Source organism: Leptidea sinapis, chromosome 29 (assembly GCF_905404315.1).
Source record: "Leptidea sinapis chromosome 29, ilLepSina1.1, whole genome shotgun sequence".
NCBI classification, from domain to species: domain Eukaryota; kingdom Metazoa; phylum Arthropoda; class Insecta; order Lepidoptera; family Pieridae; genus Leptidea; species Leptidea sinapis.
This window is the reverse complement of record NC_066293.1, coordinates 8,260,068-8,278,828: the sequence shown is the minus strand read 5'-3', so window position 1 is coordinate 8,278,828 and position 18,761 is coordinate 8,260,068. Positions and strand designations below refer to the sequence as shown.

The 18,761-nt window shown below is 33.1% G+C and overlaps 1 protein-coding gene across 2 annotated transcripts in view; it reads left to right on the top strand.

The window, feature by feature from the left end:
• Positions 1 to 18,496, top strand: part of LOC126973404 (uncharacterized) — a 137,024-nt gene extending 118,528 nt beyond the window's left edge. For both annotated transcript variants that reach the window (XM_050820665.1, XM_050820664.1), the window contains one exon: positions 10,475 to 18,496. In XM_050820665.1, the coding sequence (XP_050676622.1) occupies positions 10,475 to 10,667 (193 nt within the window). In that variant the 3' untranslated portion in view covers positions 10,668 to 18,496. The remainder of the gene's footprint in view (positions 1 to 10,474) is intronic.
• Positions 18,497 to 18,761: the final 265 nt, after the last annotated feature.

Sequence of the window (18,761 nt, the reverse complement as noted above, 5' to 3'; positions counted from 1 at the left end):
CACTAACTAATAATATGTCTATATATCCAATAAAAAAAGAATCATCGAAATCGGTTGGCGCTATATTGAGTTATTCGTAAATTTATCATCCACTTTGCTATACGTATGTATAGCAAATTTAAGACTTTTATGGTTAGATCTGGACCATTACAATGGGACACGGGAAGCACTAGCTTTCAAATAAAAAAAGAATTATCAAAATCGGTTCACCCAGTCGAAAGTTTTGAGGTAACAAAACATACATAAGTTATCACTCTAGTATTAACAATCAGTAGGCAATCAAGTTTTATTTTAATTTTGACAATTAAGGCTGATTTACACGTATCAAGTTGACTAAAAATCTACTAAATTTCAACTTAATCTTAAGTGACTTAACCCGTGGAAACAGTGAATTTAGTAAGAAGTTGCAAGTTAAAATTTAGTTGCAAGTAAACAAGGTAGAATAGAATTTTGTCTATTTTTCGGTTAAGTTGGTGGGCGTGGCTAATCACTTGACACGTTTGGACAACCAAAATTTAGTTAAATTTAAGTGAGAAGCATAAGCTGGCGGTGTGATTGCAACGTAGTTCCTACTTAATTTATAAATAAAAATCTTTCGAAAATGTCGAAGTGGATGGAAGACACGACAATAAAGTTCATTGAAAAATACATAAAGGACGATTGGAAAACAACATCGTCTTGCCGCTATAGCGTCAGCCATGGCGATTGCAAATTTTGGTGTTAAAGAAGTTGAAACAAAAATAAAGAGTATTAGATCAACATATTACATATCCTGAGCGAATAAATGAGTTTAACTAGTTATTTAGTATTTTTACGTGTAAACGGTTACTTAAAATTAAGTCGCTTGAAATTTAGTTAAACCTTGGCAACTTAATACGTGTAAATCAGCCATTAGTAACGTAACGTAATTAAGTAAGAGTAAGTGACTCTTAATGAACGTTGCCCGTCGATTTATCTATTATTTTTCATAAGTATGATTCATACAAACTGGAGAGTGGTCGGACATGCCCATCCCTAGATCGAACACGTAACCCGTTGTTCGTTACACAAACATAAATACCCTTCAGCCAACTTATATAATAAAAAAAATCGTAACCCACCTTAATATCATTTTCCTACAGCCATAATAAACAATTAGGTCGAAATTCGCTTAAAAACATACATTTCCCAAGCAATTGGTAGCATTTTTTTAGACACTGACTAGTCCACCAATTACCATACAATTTTTTTCGTGCAAATATAAAACTGACTGTTTTAATGATTTTAAAAGAGTTATTAATTAATTAATTTTGTCAATGGTAGAAGTTAAGTGTCTGACACTATGGTTCCCGTATTTAACGTCGTACAAGATACAACACTATGTAAATACTTTGTTAAAGCAAACATTTTTTAAATGTGAATCGCGGCCATTTTGAATTCACCACAAGTACCAGTGCTCTGTGAACGGCTCAATCGCTCGTCGTTGCGTAGACATTGCGCTTTCCTCTGTGCCTTCAATTGCATTTATCACGGGTCCCACCATTATTACAACCATCTTAATGTGTGGCATACCTATTCAGTATGGTTTTCAAGTATATGGGGACACAGCAGTGCCCCTGCCGACTCAAGCAAAAATTTTTTTGCGGCACCTCCGTCCTTTACTCAAATTGTCAGGCCATTTTCGACCCTATAACTTCAGTGTGGATAGAACTAGAATAAACTGATTTTCAGTAACCAAGGCATTGTATAAACAGGGTATATTTCGAATTTTATTCAATTTGAACCAGTAGTTTAAGAATTATAACTAGAGATACAATTGGTCTAATTGACTAGTCAACGTCAGGGTGTCAAATTTGCCTGACGGTGTGTGACCAAAAGAAGAATAAATTCAAAAAAGATCGCTGGTGCAGTTGGTATAACCGTTGACTCTATCGATGGAGCCCCAAATCAAATAAAAGTGTAACAGACTGTTTAAATTAATGTATTGTCTTCGATCATTAATAAGTGTGCAAAGTTTCAATTCAATCCAACATTTTAAGAAAATCGTAATCAAAGATTCCATTGTACGACACTAACAAAGTTAAGAATGTAATAAAAAATTGGCAGCTGTACCAGTGGGAGGCTCCTTTGCACAGGATGCCGCCTAGATTATGGGTACCACAACGGTGCCTATTTCAGCCGTGAAGCAGTAATGTGTAAGCATTACTGTGTTTCGATCAGAAGGGCGGCGTTTTGTGGTGTTTCAATTGTTAAATAACCAAACATACCTTTAACAAAGGCTATAATTACAATCTCAGCATGCTAAGATGGTTTGGACATGTCGAGAGAATGAATGAAGAACATTTGACGAAGAAAGTGGCCAAAAAAATAAGGCCAGTGTGAATGAGAGTGTTGGAAGGGGTAGACCTCGGCGGACGTTTCAAGATCAAATTAGGGACGTCTTGAAAACAGGCCAGGCAAAGAGTACCCTAAACCGTAGAGCATGTATGAAAGGAATAATGAAAGTGGACGAAGCGAAACAAGTATGTAAGGATCGTAGCAAGTGGAAAGAAGTGGTCTCTGCCTACCGCTACGGGAAAGAGGCGTGATTTTATGTATGTATGTATAATAACAAAAATATCTGTATTACGCTTTCCACAGTTAACGAGTATAATAATATTTTGTTACCCCCGAAACTCCAAAGCATTCGCGCAGAAAAATATAGCGTCGACACTACAAAATGTCACTAATTGTTTTCTTTGATCTAAAGCCTTTGCTCGACCACGTACAGCCTCCGAACTTCCTTGAGAAATATAATATGAAATAGTACACCGTATTATATTTCTACTAACAAACTTTTTCTGTTTACGACGATAATTATACGTAATTTTTTTTTTTTGTTGTGCTATTGTCTTCTTTATATTATTGTTGCTTTTTGGCAAGGTCACCATAATTGAGCCAGTGTCGTTATTAAAAAGTGTGGTAAAAATATTTAAATGTTTTTTTTATGATAATAAGGGACGAGACGAGCAGGACGTTCAGCTGATGGTAATTGATATGCCCTGCCCATTACAATGCAGTGCCGCATGATTCTTGAAAAACTCCAAAATTCTGAGCGGCACTACAATTGCGCTCGCCACCTTGAGAAATAAGATGTTAAGTCTTATTTGCCCAGTAATTTCACTAGCTACGGCGCCCTTCAGACCGAAATACAGTAATGCTTGCACATTACTGCTTCACGGCAGAAATAGGCGCCGTTGTGGTTCCCATAATCTAGCCGGCATCCTGTGCAAAGGAGCCTCCCACTGTTTTGACGTTTGCTGTCATCGGCAGCTGACGTAACTAGACCATAAGAAGGAGCCAGAGTGTCGACGCAAGTCGCGTCTCACACCAGCGTTCTTCCCCGTGCCTAAGCCACCGTGGTCATTCCATCAGGACGCTAGCCATCTAAAACAGCTGGTATATTAACAACCTGTATAGCCGAGTGGTTAGCGATCCTACCTACCAAGCTAGAGGTCCCGGGTTCGAATCCCGGTAGGTGCAAGCATTTATGTGATGTATATAGATGTTTGTTTCCGAGTCATGGATTTTTAAATGTATTTATGTATGTTTATATGAATATATGTATGTTTAAGTAAGTATATTATATTAAATATATCATTGTCTTGTAACCCATAACACAGGCTATATATGCTTCACTTGGGGCAAGATAATTTGTGTAAAAAGTGTGTCAATATTATTATTATTGAGAACGGCAAATGCCCTGCGAATGACTTCATTAATGCTGGCGTCACGACTGGTACAGCCTGCTGATTTTAGGCAGGATAGCCCGTGAAGCCCAAGAGCTACCTGAACGTCACATCTACATTGATGTGGTTATCTATACTTATATTATAAACTAATGTTGCACAATACGTCAGCTGTATAGCTACAGATATACTGCTATAAGCATTTCGGTGACGCGAATTCACGAGATTTCATCCATGCAGTGTCTTTATATATTGTTTTTTAATTATTAAATTATCGCGTGCGCCAGTTATGAGCATATCGGTCACGCGAACCCATAAGATTTTCCCTACCAAAAACTATAACAAATCAAACAGCAGAAAATTGTTGTGTGGATCCCAAAGTGTCACTCCTCATAATCTCAATTTCCACAAAACAATATTTGATTATTTGTAAAAGTGTAGGTACGAGTACATACGGTTTACTATGTATATTTATATATATTTTTAATTATTTATTTATCTTGTGCGCCAATTATGAGCATGACGCGAACTCAAAGATTTTTCTCTACCTCAAAGTGCACAACGCGGCTATATTAGTTTTCACTTCTAAAAATATTTCACTGGTATTGGAAATGAAATGAAATGATTTATTTGTATGAATCGTGGTAACATAGTTGTTAACAATTAATTGGTGTACAGCACAATCCGCCAATATATCGGCATACAAATGTTTGATTGTCAATATTGGAATTTTTATATTTATACGTTCTTAATACACATTACATAGATTTAATTCAATAATATAATATAAAATAAACATTAGTTTGTAAAAACAAAAAATTACATTTAAATACTATTATTTTTGGCTAAAGAATTCTTTTAAACTATGAAAGCAATTTTATCTATTAGCCATGATTTTAATTTTTTATGCACTAATGTTTTAGGCATCTCTCTAATATTCTTTGGAAGGTGGTTAAAGACCCATAACATTTGCTTTATTTTGATGAAGCGCTGAAGAGCATTCTCAAGTAAAATTAAAGCTAGAAATCAAATTGGACATATTATTTCTATTCCGACCGCTGGCGCACTACTCAATGATCGCATTATAACTCGCCGTGAACCGTTTGCGGGATAAATGGCGCGAAAACAGCTATTGACATAATGGCGTCCTGTCAAATGCACCGGCCGAACCGGCGGAGGTGTTATACAAGAGCCCTTCACTTTAGTGCATCCTGATTTATTGTTTTTCAATACGCTAGTTGAGAAATATAAATAACTAGCGAGCGTCTGCGGCTTCGTTCGCTTAAAATTTCGTTTATGTCGCAGTCTAACGTCCACTGAAATGCCATTATTTGTGGTGGTGTAGTGGGACGAGTCGTTCCGATTCTTAAAATATTCGTATTAGGATCCAAATGATTTAAGTTTTCTTAAGTGTTAATTCCGCCATGTATTTAAACAATTTGACACGTGTTTCGCCTCTACACGAGGCATCCTCAGGGCGTGTTGATTCGCCAAAATCTGCCAGATTTGTGATAGATGTGTGCTATTGGCAGAATTAACACTAAAGAAAACTCAAATCATTTGGAAAATTATGGATTTCCACAAAGTAACGCCTACTTCAATAAATTTTCGTATTAGGAGATGGTTGGAGCATACATCACGCTCGTGAACAAACCTTACTTGTGGCGTTAAAAAAGTAACATTTATGTTATTATAAGAATCGCGTTTGTTGTATGGGAGCTAACATAAGTCGTTATTTTAATCTGTTTTTAGTATTTGTTGGTATAGCGGCAACAGAAATACATCATCTGTGATAATTGCAACTGTCTAACTATCACAGTTCTTGAGATACAGGCTGATGACAGACGGACAGATAGACAGGCGGACGTACAGTGGAGTCTTAATAATATAGTTCAGTTTTTACCCTTTATGTACGGAACCCTAAAATATATTGTATACAAACCAGATATTTTGTGATGACTTATATTGGATAAACTGTTCAAAATAAGAAACTGCGCCTTTCAAAGTTTTATTGTACGAAATCGTTATAAAAATCGTCAATAACAATTACTGCAAGTCAGCATAAACTCAAAAACATATAACGCATCCATTCCCGCCATTTTATGAACTCAACATTATGACGTAATAAACGCCTTGAGTTTATGGCAGCCACAACTACGTTCACGCAAGGGTTTATTTTCATGGTATTTGTGTGAAACCAACTTGCTCGTATGATGGAAGACGTCGTCGAGCTTACATTTGACTATTAAAGTGAAACTTTCATTACATCGTCTCAAACTTTTTCGTCTGTGTGTTGCATGTCGCGTGACGGTCGGGCGGCGCCTATAGTTCGCAGCAGCTAACCGTGTAGTGTATAGACTCATTTAGTTAGAGACTTAGTCTACTTTTATTATTTCTGATTATCGTTTCAATTTTCCAAGTATAAAATAAACGTTAATAAAGCGATTTTTTTACCCTTAATGGATTATTATTCCAAAAATTTTTAGTTAAATGTCTATAATGTGAAAAAAAGTTTCACTTTTAACGTGGTTTCATAAAACCACACAATCCTTTTTCAATCCTTGTTTAAACTTATTTGATCTAAATTGAACAAAACTCGGTAGTGGATGTATACACATAAGTCTTTGCCTTGCAACACAATTGGGCGGGTATTTGACAATTTTTTTTGTTATGATAAACTAAGATAAAAATAATGCTATACACTGAACATAAAATTAAAATTAAACAAATAATTACAAATTTACAGGCATATAAACTCCTCGATTATGTATCTTCTGTCCCTATCTGGCAAAAAAAAAATTGTGTGTTGCTAATTGTGTGGAGCTAATTTAGGAAAACAACGATGTGACATCACATTTTATTATGACTATCTCTGTCTAATCGGAAATATTAAAATCCTCATAACTTTATTTTCATATCATACTTTTATTATTTGATAAATCGAAATGGTTTTTTCATTATTTTATTTGTTATGAAAACTAGGTTCAAAAACATTTTGATTTGAGTATAATTCACATCATACAAGATATTATTTTGATACTTTGTACTTTTTATATGATTTTGTACAAGAAGCAATTTTTAACTATATAAAGCAGTAATATGAATCCCTTCACTGTGTAATATATGACAAGTTGTATTTAAAATTTTTAACAAGCTTCCAGAAGAGTTAAAAAAAACTCACTTAAGGCGGTACTAAATTCTAGCGACCTTGAGCGATATGAGTTCACGGCTGCCGGCCCGCGATCTATGTAACAAAGCCAACATTTTCAAAATTCTTGCGTGGAAATCGTAATATTTTAACAGGCGCAAACAGTTTATATGCTTACAATTCTCATTATTGATTACTAATCTGAATAAATGTACCTACACAAAAAAAGTACAAGCTATATAAATACCTTTTCTGAGAACAGTACTAAACAAATGCGTCATGCCGAGAAAAAACTTGTTTAACTGCAATGAAAAGTGGTAGTTCAAAATAGCTCTGGAGTGTTAACTTATAACCAACAGCAAACATTAGAAACCTACAACTAAGCCTTAAGGGTATGTGTTGAATGATAAAATAGTGTTCATAGCTCCAAATGGTGTAATTTCACTAATAAACTTGTCTAAAAATGCCTTGTTTGCGTGTTTTCTTCTCACCCTTCGCCTTAAACTCTTCAAACATAAGACGATTGGCTAAAGTTGCGTACGTAAGTTTCATTTAAAAAATTAATAATATGCAATTTTTCTGTAATAATCTGTGACTTATATTTTTTTTTATTGACAGTATTATTTGTCTACTTATATATATATATATATATATAATATTACTTATATACGGGTTCGATTCCCGGTAGGCAAGCATTTATATGATGAATGTTTGTTTCCGAGTCATGGATGTTTAAATGTATTTATGTATGTTTAAGTAAGTATATTGTATTAAATATATCATTGTCTTGTAACCCATAACACAGGCTATATATGCTTAACTTGGGGCAAGATAATTTGTGTAAAAATTGTCAATATTATATTATATATCTATACGTATATAAAAATTAATTGCTGTTCGTTAGTCTCGCTAAACCTCGAGACGGCTCTCGACTTGACCCATAACACAAGCTATATATGCTTAACTTGGGGCAAGATAATTTGTGTAAAAATTGTCAATATTATATTATATATCTATACGTATATAAAAATTAATTGCTGTTCGTTAGTCTCGCTAAACCTCGAGACGGCTCTCGACTTGACCCATAACACAGGCTATATATGCTTAACTTGGGGCAAGATAATTTGTGTAAAAATTGTCAATATTATATTATATATCTATAAGTATATAAAAATGAATTGCTGTTCGTTAGTCTCGCTAAACCTCGAGAACGGCTGGACTGATTTGGCTAATTTTGTTCTTGAATTATTTGTGGAAGTCCAGAGAAGGTATAAAAAGCTAAATAAATATGAAAATGCTCGAAATGAAATAAAAGCAACATTTTTGTTTTTACTTTGACGTGTCCCCCGTCGTTCAGAAATCAAATTGAAAGAGTAGTTTAAAATGAATAACTTATTAGAATTTTTATATCTCTAACTTTCTCAGAGTCACATTATTGACGCACGGTTTGGCAGGTCTTCTGTGAAACAATTATTACGTTACAACTACAGGGTACATATTTTCCGAAATAATTCTTGATGTTATGATGGACAAATTCATAAAAAAGATTACTTTATTTATTATATACAGAACAACGTCTGTCGGGTCAGCTAGTATTATATATAAATATCCGTACGACCGAGCCTTGCTCGGATTTTTAAGAATGTACAAAACTTGAACAAAAAAAAAACTAATAGGACTTCTGGATTCGAACCGGGGTCTTCTGCTTTCCGGATCACCCATCTGAGCTATAATAGTCTTGTATATAGTGGCGAAATTTACCTTTGTATTCTAATGTTATTGTAGCTGTTTCTCATTCAAACATGGATAAAACCATTTTTTTAAAATTGAAACCTAGCTAGATCGATTTATCACCCCCGAAATCCCCTGCATACTTAATTTTATGAAAATCGTTGGAGCCGTTTCCGAGATTCAGTTTATATATATATATATACAAGAATTGCTCGTTTAAAGATATAAGATATAGACTGACTTATATAAATTACTAATCTGAATGTTAATAAATGAATTGGCTAAATATATACAATACATAAAACCATTTGTAACACCTATAGGCTATATTTTATTTTCCAGGTTTGACGCAAATAAAGATTTTTGGTTCCCGTTGAATATGGAATCCAAAAAACAATTTAAAACAACAAACATTCTTCTGTTTAACATGGATCTATTTATAATACAAATACACTTAGCATGAATCTAAAATCACTAGAAGGGGCTATTAAAAGTTTATAGACGCCATTTGATACATTTATTGCATATTTTTGTCAGCGTTCGAACTAATTCGGTGATATTACTCTTTGTTTTATGCACTTCTATGGTGATGGCTTGGTTTTATGGTTTATTTATGGTATGGTCTGAATGTAATCTTTTACAACACTTTTAGTATGGTATAAATTTAAATCAAAATTATTTATCTACGAGTAACTGTGGCACAATAGGTTTAAGGCGACAATAAATGCCGGCGACCTTGAGCGATATGAGTTCACGGCTCCTATGTAACAAAGCCAATATTTTCAAAATTCTTGCGTCGAAAATGTAACATTTTAACAGGCGCAAAAAGTTTAACTGCTTAGAATCTTCATTATTAATTACTAATCTGAATAAATGTACCTACACAAAAAAAGTAAAAGCTATAAAAACAACTTTTATGAGAGTAGTATACTAAACAAATGCATCATGCCGAGGAAAAACTTGTTTAACTGCAAAGAAAACTGGTAGTTCATAATATTTCTGGTGTGTTAACTTTAACCAACAGCAAGCATTAACCTACAAGTAAGACTTAAGGGTATGTGTAACAGGATAAAGTAGTGTTCATAGCTCCAAATGCTATATTTTCACCACAAAACTTGTCTAAAAACACCTTGAATGCGTGTGTTCTGTTTACCCTTCGCGTTAACCCTAGACTCTTACCACAGAGCCCCCGGTTCAATCCTCCCCCCCATTTATATCAGGGGCGTAGCTACCGCCTTATCTGCTGTATCAATTATACTGGGTCCCCGTCGTGCGTTAGCAAAAATTAATAAAGAGTTCCCAAATTATTTTTTATTTCACAAAATATGACAAAAGTCAAAGCAATTTCTTTATTTCAAATAAAATAATTTCATTTAAAATTAAAATATTGGAAAAAGTGACAGATAGATAATTTTGATGAATTAATATTTCTTTTTATTTTTGTATCAAAGATGTAAATTATTTGAAATACATATATTTAAATTGCAAATAGAAATGCATCATTTTATTTTCAAAAGAGTTCTCTTTTACAGATTTCGTCGGCGAAGTATTTTGTTTTAGTAATTGAAATGTAATTATTTAGGAAAATAATTAAAGACGTCATATTAATTACATAATTTTGTTGATTTAAATTTTAAAGGGTCACTAACTGAAATTCGACACTCCATTCTTTTTAAGTTTGGATATGCTGTTATTTGGACAGTTTTTCACTGAACACTGTCATTGCGTGGCGTTGTATTCAAAGCGTGGTCGAAACACAACTAAACGAAAACCCTGCGTAATATACGCTTAGGCTTTGCTTCAGACAATTTTTGCGCGTGATTGTGAGTCTAGTTGTTTATTGTACGTAAATGGCTAGGAATTTATTAATTTTTAAATACATTTACAGATTCCGGGCCTGTCTTAAACTGGCAGACACGTCCGTCTCAAACATGGTCGGCAAGCTGTTCTTCAACGTTGTGCAAACGAAGTGTTTTATCCTGAAACCGGTGAAGATGTGTACCCAACGCTCCTGGTGGGGGAAATGCCTCAGGAGGGGGTACATGAGGCAGGCATTCCTGAGGGATAATTTACCGTATTAGTGTATAAGCAAGGTTGTAATTTAGATTTAAGCCACGGAAATAAGAAGAATAATCAAAAGTGTCCGTTAAAAGTCGTTAAATAAGTGTGGCGCTACAGTCGCACTTCAAATTTACATTATGCAGTATTTACAGTCAAAGTTTCCTTTAATCGCGTTTTTACTATTCGCGGATTAAAAAAAATGCTACCGAATTCCTATATTTGAAAGACCGGAAAGGAACTAATCGGTACATCGGTACATAGATATTAATAAAAAGGATACCAATAGATATCCAACCTAATATCCTCTGTAAACGCTTAATAGACGAATATAAAGCAAAATAGACCTTATTATAAAACTATCTAGACAAGTAATGACAGTGACATATCGAGCTTTGCCGCGCAAATTTTTTTAGACGACATTATGGAGGGTAGAGGTAAAGACAATCAAATGTGTATATGAAAAAGTGTCCGCCAAAATCATAGACCATATACTTGTTGTAAGTAGACATCGGTTTGGCGTGGTCAACATGAGACAGATAATATCCTATATATATATATAGGATATAATATAACACAAGTGTTCTTTCACTATCACTTTTACATCATAAAACACAAAATCACCATATTTCCTTCGATTCTACTAAAAATTGTCACTGATGTTGAACAAATAGTTGATATTCCACACGTCTTACAAGTTTTCTGTGCAGTTACTATACTTGGTCTATGGTCAAAATGCAATGCCGCAGTCGCTCGTCGTACCGCTTTGCTTCGGCGTACATTTGAACGAAGCGAGGTAAACTAAGTCTGTGTACAAAAACTGATGCTTATAGATCATGAACATTCTAAAAAGATCAAAGGATATCAGTGATACAATTAAAACATATTGGGATTTGATCAATCGGCTCAATTTTTAAATATATATAAATAGCGCGTGCGAATTTATAATAATTTGTAAATCATGTTTGTATTTAATTATAATAATTGAATCAAGTTGAAATGCAAAATTCTGACTCGACAATAACCTAGAAAATTCCGAAAGCTTTCTATGAGTTCAATTTTTTTTTAAATCTGTCCAGAAATGGCCGAGATACATATTAACACAGAAATGTACTACTAAACTAATCACTCTAGGTACACGTTTTCCTATAATAATTCTTTAATGTTATATTTACTACATTATTTTGTACAACGTAAGTTGTTGAAATTTTCACTATTTCACTACTATAGTCGACAATAATATTTTTTTTTTAACTCAGCATACTTCATTTCGTTTAAAGTTGCTACATTCACCGTACTTCATACCATACCCTGTGTCTACACTAGCGCCATTGTGGAAGCTTTTTGAACTGTTATTTACAACATACAGTTGGACATTTTCAACTTTTCTCCATTATGAGATGATTCTTCATGCCTCTACCGTCCATAGACGACATATTGATGCTTGTAGAGTTTAGTATAAAAATCGAAGATAAAAAATATTATGACTATTCTAATTTTATGTATAAAAGTTGATTGGAAAGCTTTACCACGCTAAGTATTTATTTATAAAAATCGGCATTATGAATTTTGTGTAGGCCAATATTGTTATGATTACATTGAGTACAACAGTTTTTGTAACTAAGGTCTAATCTTAATCACGGACGAGTAAAAAGAGAAGGACTCTGCGCCGTGATATTAACAAGTGAAGCACCTTTATTCTAGTGTGTGTACGGTTACGGGGGATACCAGTTACATAATTTTTTCTCACTTAAATAATCACGTATGACAAATAATTTTATAGTATTGTTTTTACACTTTTTCACAACGCAAGATGGCATTTTAAAATATTTTATTGCGACGCAAACTGATCTGTCACAGACGATGGTAAATCTCATAATGGCGGCCGATCGGCTTGTATTAGTGTAAGTGTGTGCGTGGGGCTATGTTATTACACGTTTACCGGCTTGTTTTGGTGCTTCACTGTTATGTAAGGTGACACGGAGTCCTTGTTTTTTTACTCGTCCGTGATTTAAATGAGCCTTTTGTGTTTTGCCAGTATATCGCTAATGTTTAAAATTAAGTACCTTTCACCACAGTATAGAGTTTATGACGAAATGGAAACGGCATTGCTCAGTAAAACCTCGACCTTCTTTGCAGTGTTACCTCATAGTAAGAAAGTTATGTACGTTATAGTTCTGCCAAAGTACGTTAAATAGGTAACCTGATGGCAAAATATAAAATAGTATTAAGTGTTCATGTTTTACTTTTGCTTTTTGTGCATTTTTTTTATTAAAATACAAACGCATGCACATTAGTTGGGGAACGAACTTTTAGTGTAAACAAAGAATGAAATCGTATTATAAACGGATATTATAACATTAACAATCAAATTCATAATGTAATGAGCAGAATTGTTCACTTGCATGAAGCCGTTTTATTTTCATATATATAGCGTTTCCTTTCAGTTTAATATTTCATTTCACATAAAACTTTATATGTACTTAAATTTTGAGTTTAACAGTAGGTGAACTACTTAAAAATATTGTAAATATAGATCAATAAAAAATCAACTAAATTCTAGCTAAATTCATTCTTGTTCAACCATAATGTTTTGATTAAAATTTAATGGGTCATTCAACTTGCCAAGCGACAAATAACTCCCTATATTTGTGCAATACTAGGAAATCGTAACATTTAAATATACCTCTATATAACGATCTATTTATAGCTGTATCTAACCTAAGTTTCATAAGTATCAGTCTATTCGAATTAAAATCGGCATTGTAGAACATAAACCGCAAATAACGGAGCGGCGACTAAAGAAATTTGTAATCGAGGTCATTGCCCCAATATATTTTTTTCTTTATAGCTCTGACAATGCAAAATAATATGTAAACGTTGATGTTCCTAAATTATTTTATTAAAGTCTAATTTTAAGTCAATTACATTCTGTTTCAATTCATATAAGGGTTGTCGCTCATTAAACGAAATTGTCTTCCAATTTTTTTTAAATATTTATGGTATAAATTATTGTTTTAGGTTTAATTTTGTTTAGAAATAGAATAAGTAAATTTGTCCTACAGCGTTAAGGAAGTTTTAGTTCCACACAATTACTTGAAATAATATGAATTGTAAAGTATATTATAATAAGTAATAACCATAAACATAAACTCCGTTATTCATAATGGTCCGCTAACTTTAAACAGCCGCTTAGGAGTGTTTTTTCTCATTCTGACTTAGGTCAATAGAAGAAGACAGAGTGAGAATTAGCAATGCTTTAAGTTAACAGACTATTATGAATAAGGGGGTAAATATACGTAGCATACATAACATATATAGCAATATTAACGTAAACGCGATTCTATTACTAATGTAACCGATTTTGATTACAAAAAATTTGCTCCTTCGTATTTTGAATAGTAAACTCGCACACGCACACATTGACACCTCAAATTTGATTGAGTTTTTTTCACTATGTGAATGTTACTTTATTTTACTTTAACTTTTATAACCTTAAAATATAAATATGTTTTTTTTTGTTGGTTGGTAGTTTAATGGTTGATTAAGCTCTAAAATTGTAAGATAAGAATGTATAAATTTTAATAATTATTATTTTATTTGCACTGCCGAAAGCTTTTGCTTATTTACTTTATTTATCGAAACTGAAAAAAAATCATTAACACTTCCATTTTGGTTGAATGAGCGTCGACCTTTGTCACCACTGCCTTCTAAAATATACTTTTTATGGATGGATGTGTGGTAACCGTACACTACAGGTTGTTCTAAATTTGTAAATATTGTAATTATAATTTAAAGTACATACGGAATCTGTATTATTTATTATCTTATAGATTAGACTATTGTTAAGGTAAATAATTTTTCTTAATAGGAGATAGAAAAACTTCTCGAGTGTATAAAAATTATCCTTTTCTGAGAGTATGTTATTAACAATTTGTTATTTTTAAAGTGATATGTAGGTAGTTCAAATAGTTCCGACTAGCTAGAAGTGCAAAACTTTTAGTGTGCCCCATATAACCCTCACTTCTAGGATTAATTACACAAATTTAAATTGTAAACAAAATTAATTATGAACCATGCGAGACCCGATCATGTCTTGTTCAACTCTCAGGTTGTGGCTTCATCTACAGGATCTACTTTACAGTTGGCTCAGTGGAAGAGCGTTCGCACGGAACGCAAGAGGTCGCGGTTTCGAGTCCCATATCGTTAATAAATTTTGTTTTTAAATTTGTGTAGTATGTAATCTCGTGGATATAATATTTCTAAGTACTTCTAAGATAACAATAATATAATCTAACCTTTGATGCATACATATCATATTAAAGAGATTAATGATAATATTAATATTATACACCATTATTATAAAATTACCAAAAAATTGGTATCTACAATGGCGACATTAAATGAACACACAATTAGAGCTACTTTACCTCAATCATAAAAAAATAAATTAAAAAATAAAAATATATAATTCACCTAAATAAACCAATTTTCCATAACATTCCATTTCGGAATACCCTGTAAGTAATCTAGTAGCCGCGAGCTATCGTAGACACTGACACCTATTTCTTCCACGCCGCGCCGTCGCCGTCAGAGGTCGTAATAGAATAGCGCCCACGTAAGGGTGATTAAAATTTTGTTTTCTAGATGTATAATTTCTTGAAAATTTCAATTATTTGCTTTAATTTTTACATATATTTTTTTTTTATTACGGCTAACTAGCTCCAGCCGTGTGTTCATTTAACGTCGCCATTTTAGCGTGGCATTTGTTGCAATTACTGAAAACATTTATGGAATTTGTTACTTACAATTCACAATGCTATTCATAAATCCTGACCCGTTGTTGGCCACTTTACTCAAAAACAAGTGGTTTACAATTTTTTTTTATTTAGTGGTCTGATCCCATTTATAATTTAAACGAAGTTATGTTATTAAATTACAATAATTGCTCTTATTAGTGATGTCTTTTTATGCATAAAAAAGCACAATAAAATTCATTCGAGCAGAGAAAGGGCTCTATATACAGGGCTCTTATACAAAAGTGTAAGTTATGTTAGTAATATTAACTACGTACAACGAATCGCAGCCGATGCCACTTGCCTCCTCTTATAAAAAAAAAGGCGTACACTATCTGTAATTAAACAAATTAATAACTAGATGGAAAAAGGTTTAGCACACCTGCAGCCACACTCACAGACTATGCTACTAATATTTGTGTTTGTGTCAAATAGTTAAAAGATACTTCGATTATGACAATTAGTAGAATTGTAATAGTATTTATTGAATCGGTTATATTATACTAGCTGACCCGACAGACGTTGTTCTGTTCATAATTAAAAAAAAATGCGGGTGGAATTTCGTAAAATCCGTTCTTAGCTGACCTCTACTCGGCGAAAGGAACATACCTACCAAATTTCAAGTCTCTACGGCTTATGGTTCCAGAGATCTCGTTATGAGTGACTATATACGTGGAAATCTCTTAATATATATATGACAATATATAACAAATATGTAATTTGATTTCAACGGAATTGAAATAATCAAGGTTTGACGTTAGGTGTCAATTATAGCGAGACACAATAGGATAAAGATTAAATTTAGATGTAGGTAGATTATGAGAGTGTCTATAGTAATAATGCTTAACTATCGCATTGAGACATCTGATAGCTTCAGTATCAGATTAATTTCATGCATAATTATTGAATTATTCATAAATATACTATTTCTTATTATTTATACCAAAAATTTGCCACACCGAGTATACATAGATTTAAAGTGTACTAGTGTATTGGGTAACAAGGTGTGCAAGAGAGAACACTAACTCTAACGGAGATACCGTAAGGTAGAAAAGGAAAGCGAATTTATTAATAGTAGGTACGTTGTAACGGATTTTGATTCACAAGCCACGATTGTAATTTGGGCCTTAGCATTTTGAATAACTAATCTAATGCACACATTGACAAATCATCTGTCATGTTATCTTTACGCTAATATATTTTAAGTCTATGTTAATAACAAACTTAAAGGTGAAAAAAGGTGAAGAACTCTTGGAGTACCAATTTCGATCCAAAGGTAGGGCTGCCATCTCTGAAAACTGGCAATCAGAACAAGAAGCGAGAAAACCCCGGATTTAGGAGCTCAAAATCCGGACTTGTCAACTGTATTTTTTTTTAACTTCCCGCAAGAATTTTTTTATAAATCCGAGAAGTTATTGGTTTTACCCCGTTTTTCGAAAATCGAGTTTTCATCAGATCTTGTCTTTTTAAGGACCTAGGAAGCTTCCCTGACTATTCCCGCGATGGTGTCAAATTCAAATTCAAAAACACTTTATTCATGTAGGTCACAGAAATGACACTTATGAATGTCAAAAAAAAATATATAAAAATATTGTTTCTTATTGAATTTACCGCTACTTCGTAAAGGGTTGAGCTAATGAGAAGAAGTAGCAAGAAAGTCATTGCCACTCTTTTAAGTCAAGATTTACATTTTAGTTGTTTTACAAATCATTTCAATTACAATATATGCAAAGTGACGCAACAAAATACTCAAATGTCAAAAACTGAAAGGCTTACATGAGTAAGTCAAAAAAAGAAAATTAATACTTATAAACACAAGAGTTATTGAGTATAGTTGATGCATCAATCCACACCTGTCCATACGTCTGTTTTATGTGTGTGTGTATACATACACACACACATACATACATACATACATGTGTGTATGTATGGATGTATGTGAACCTCATAACTTTTGAATGGCTCGACTTGAACTCGATTTCATCGCAGTTGGTGCCGTTCGGAAGGGCTTGACCAAACTTAGATTTTGAATACAATTTGAACCGGTAGATTTAAAGAAATCTCAAACAAATTACGCTCCCCGGACGCCTTCAAAACTAGGACAAATCCGGGGAAACCCGCACGGATGGCAACCCTATCCAAAGGACATGATAAGTTAAATCACACAGTTATAGTTAATTCTATAGTAAGGATAAAATTTAATGTGTCTACCCAATATTAATTTAAGATCACAATAATCACAGATATGTATAAAAAACTATATTGTACATATATGATCCTGTCAATATTATGTCATCTGCATATATTTAAATCACAGAACAGTTTAAAGAGGTCTCTTTTGCCTGTTATATGATTTAAAGTTTAGACGTTTCCTTTCACTTGATCCCATGTTTTATTTTTAATGTAATGTACCCCTCGGTCTTATTTTTTCCATGTAAGTATTTTTCAAACTTACCAAACGAATAGTGTATACTACAATACTTCTAGTATTATTAATTGAATTATTGTAGGTCTTAGGTAGTCTACGTATACCTACTTCAACCACTTGAAATACGCCAGCTTACTGCAATTAGAAGATTCATGAAAAGAATCATTCTTGGCTGTGAGCTTTGTAGCTATCACATTGGTCGTAGTACAACAGGGTTACCCTGAAATATATTAAAATCGCTGTACCAATCATAACGGCATGGTCCCTCGACTCATTGGAAACATGAAGACCGGAAACTTAAGTACTGGCCCCATATACATGATGTTAACATTCTCTCCATTTCATTTCCTTCGAAAATTTGTTAATCAACAAAGTACTCAAAAGAGTGACAGTGATGTTACAATATACATTCTCTTTGTTGCGTTACAGCAACATGATTCTGTATAAAATATTGAAAGTTTAATAACAAAGTCAACAACCAACCAACTATAATAAAATCTCAGTGTTTTTAATTATTTATAAACTTAGAATATAATCGCGAAGTTCCTGTTCTGACAATATTATGTAGTTTGTGATCTTGTCTGTATGTACTTAGTAAAGTAGTAATAAAGAAGATGAATGTTATAAATTGTTTTTCTTTATTTATTTTTATACATTTACAGCATATCCGATCCGAATTCAGAAATGAATCGGTCGAAAAAAAAATTGCAAGACTTCTGGAAATATACGTGTCATATTCACAGAGATATATGTATGTACATAGATAGCAGTTTTGACCATCAGCTTAAAGGTACCATGCACATTTGCTTCACTAAAATAAAAATAAATTGGTGCCAGGCTTAGGACTCAGGCAAATTTTGATTTACAGAAACATTTTGAATCCAATATCTTCA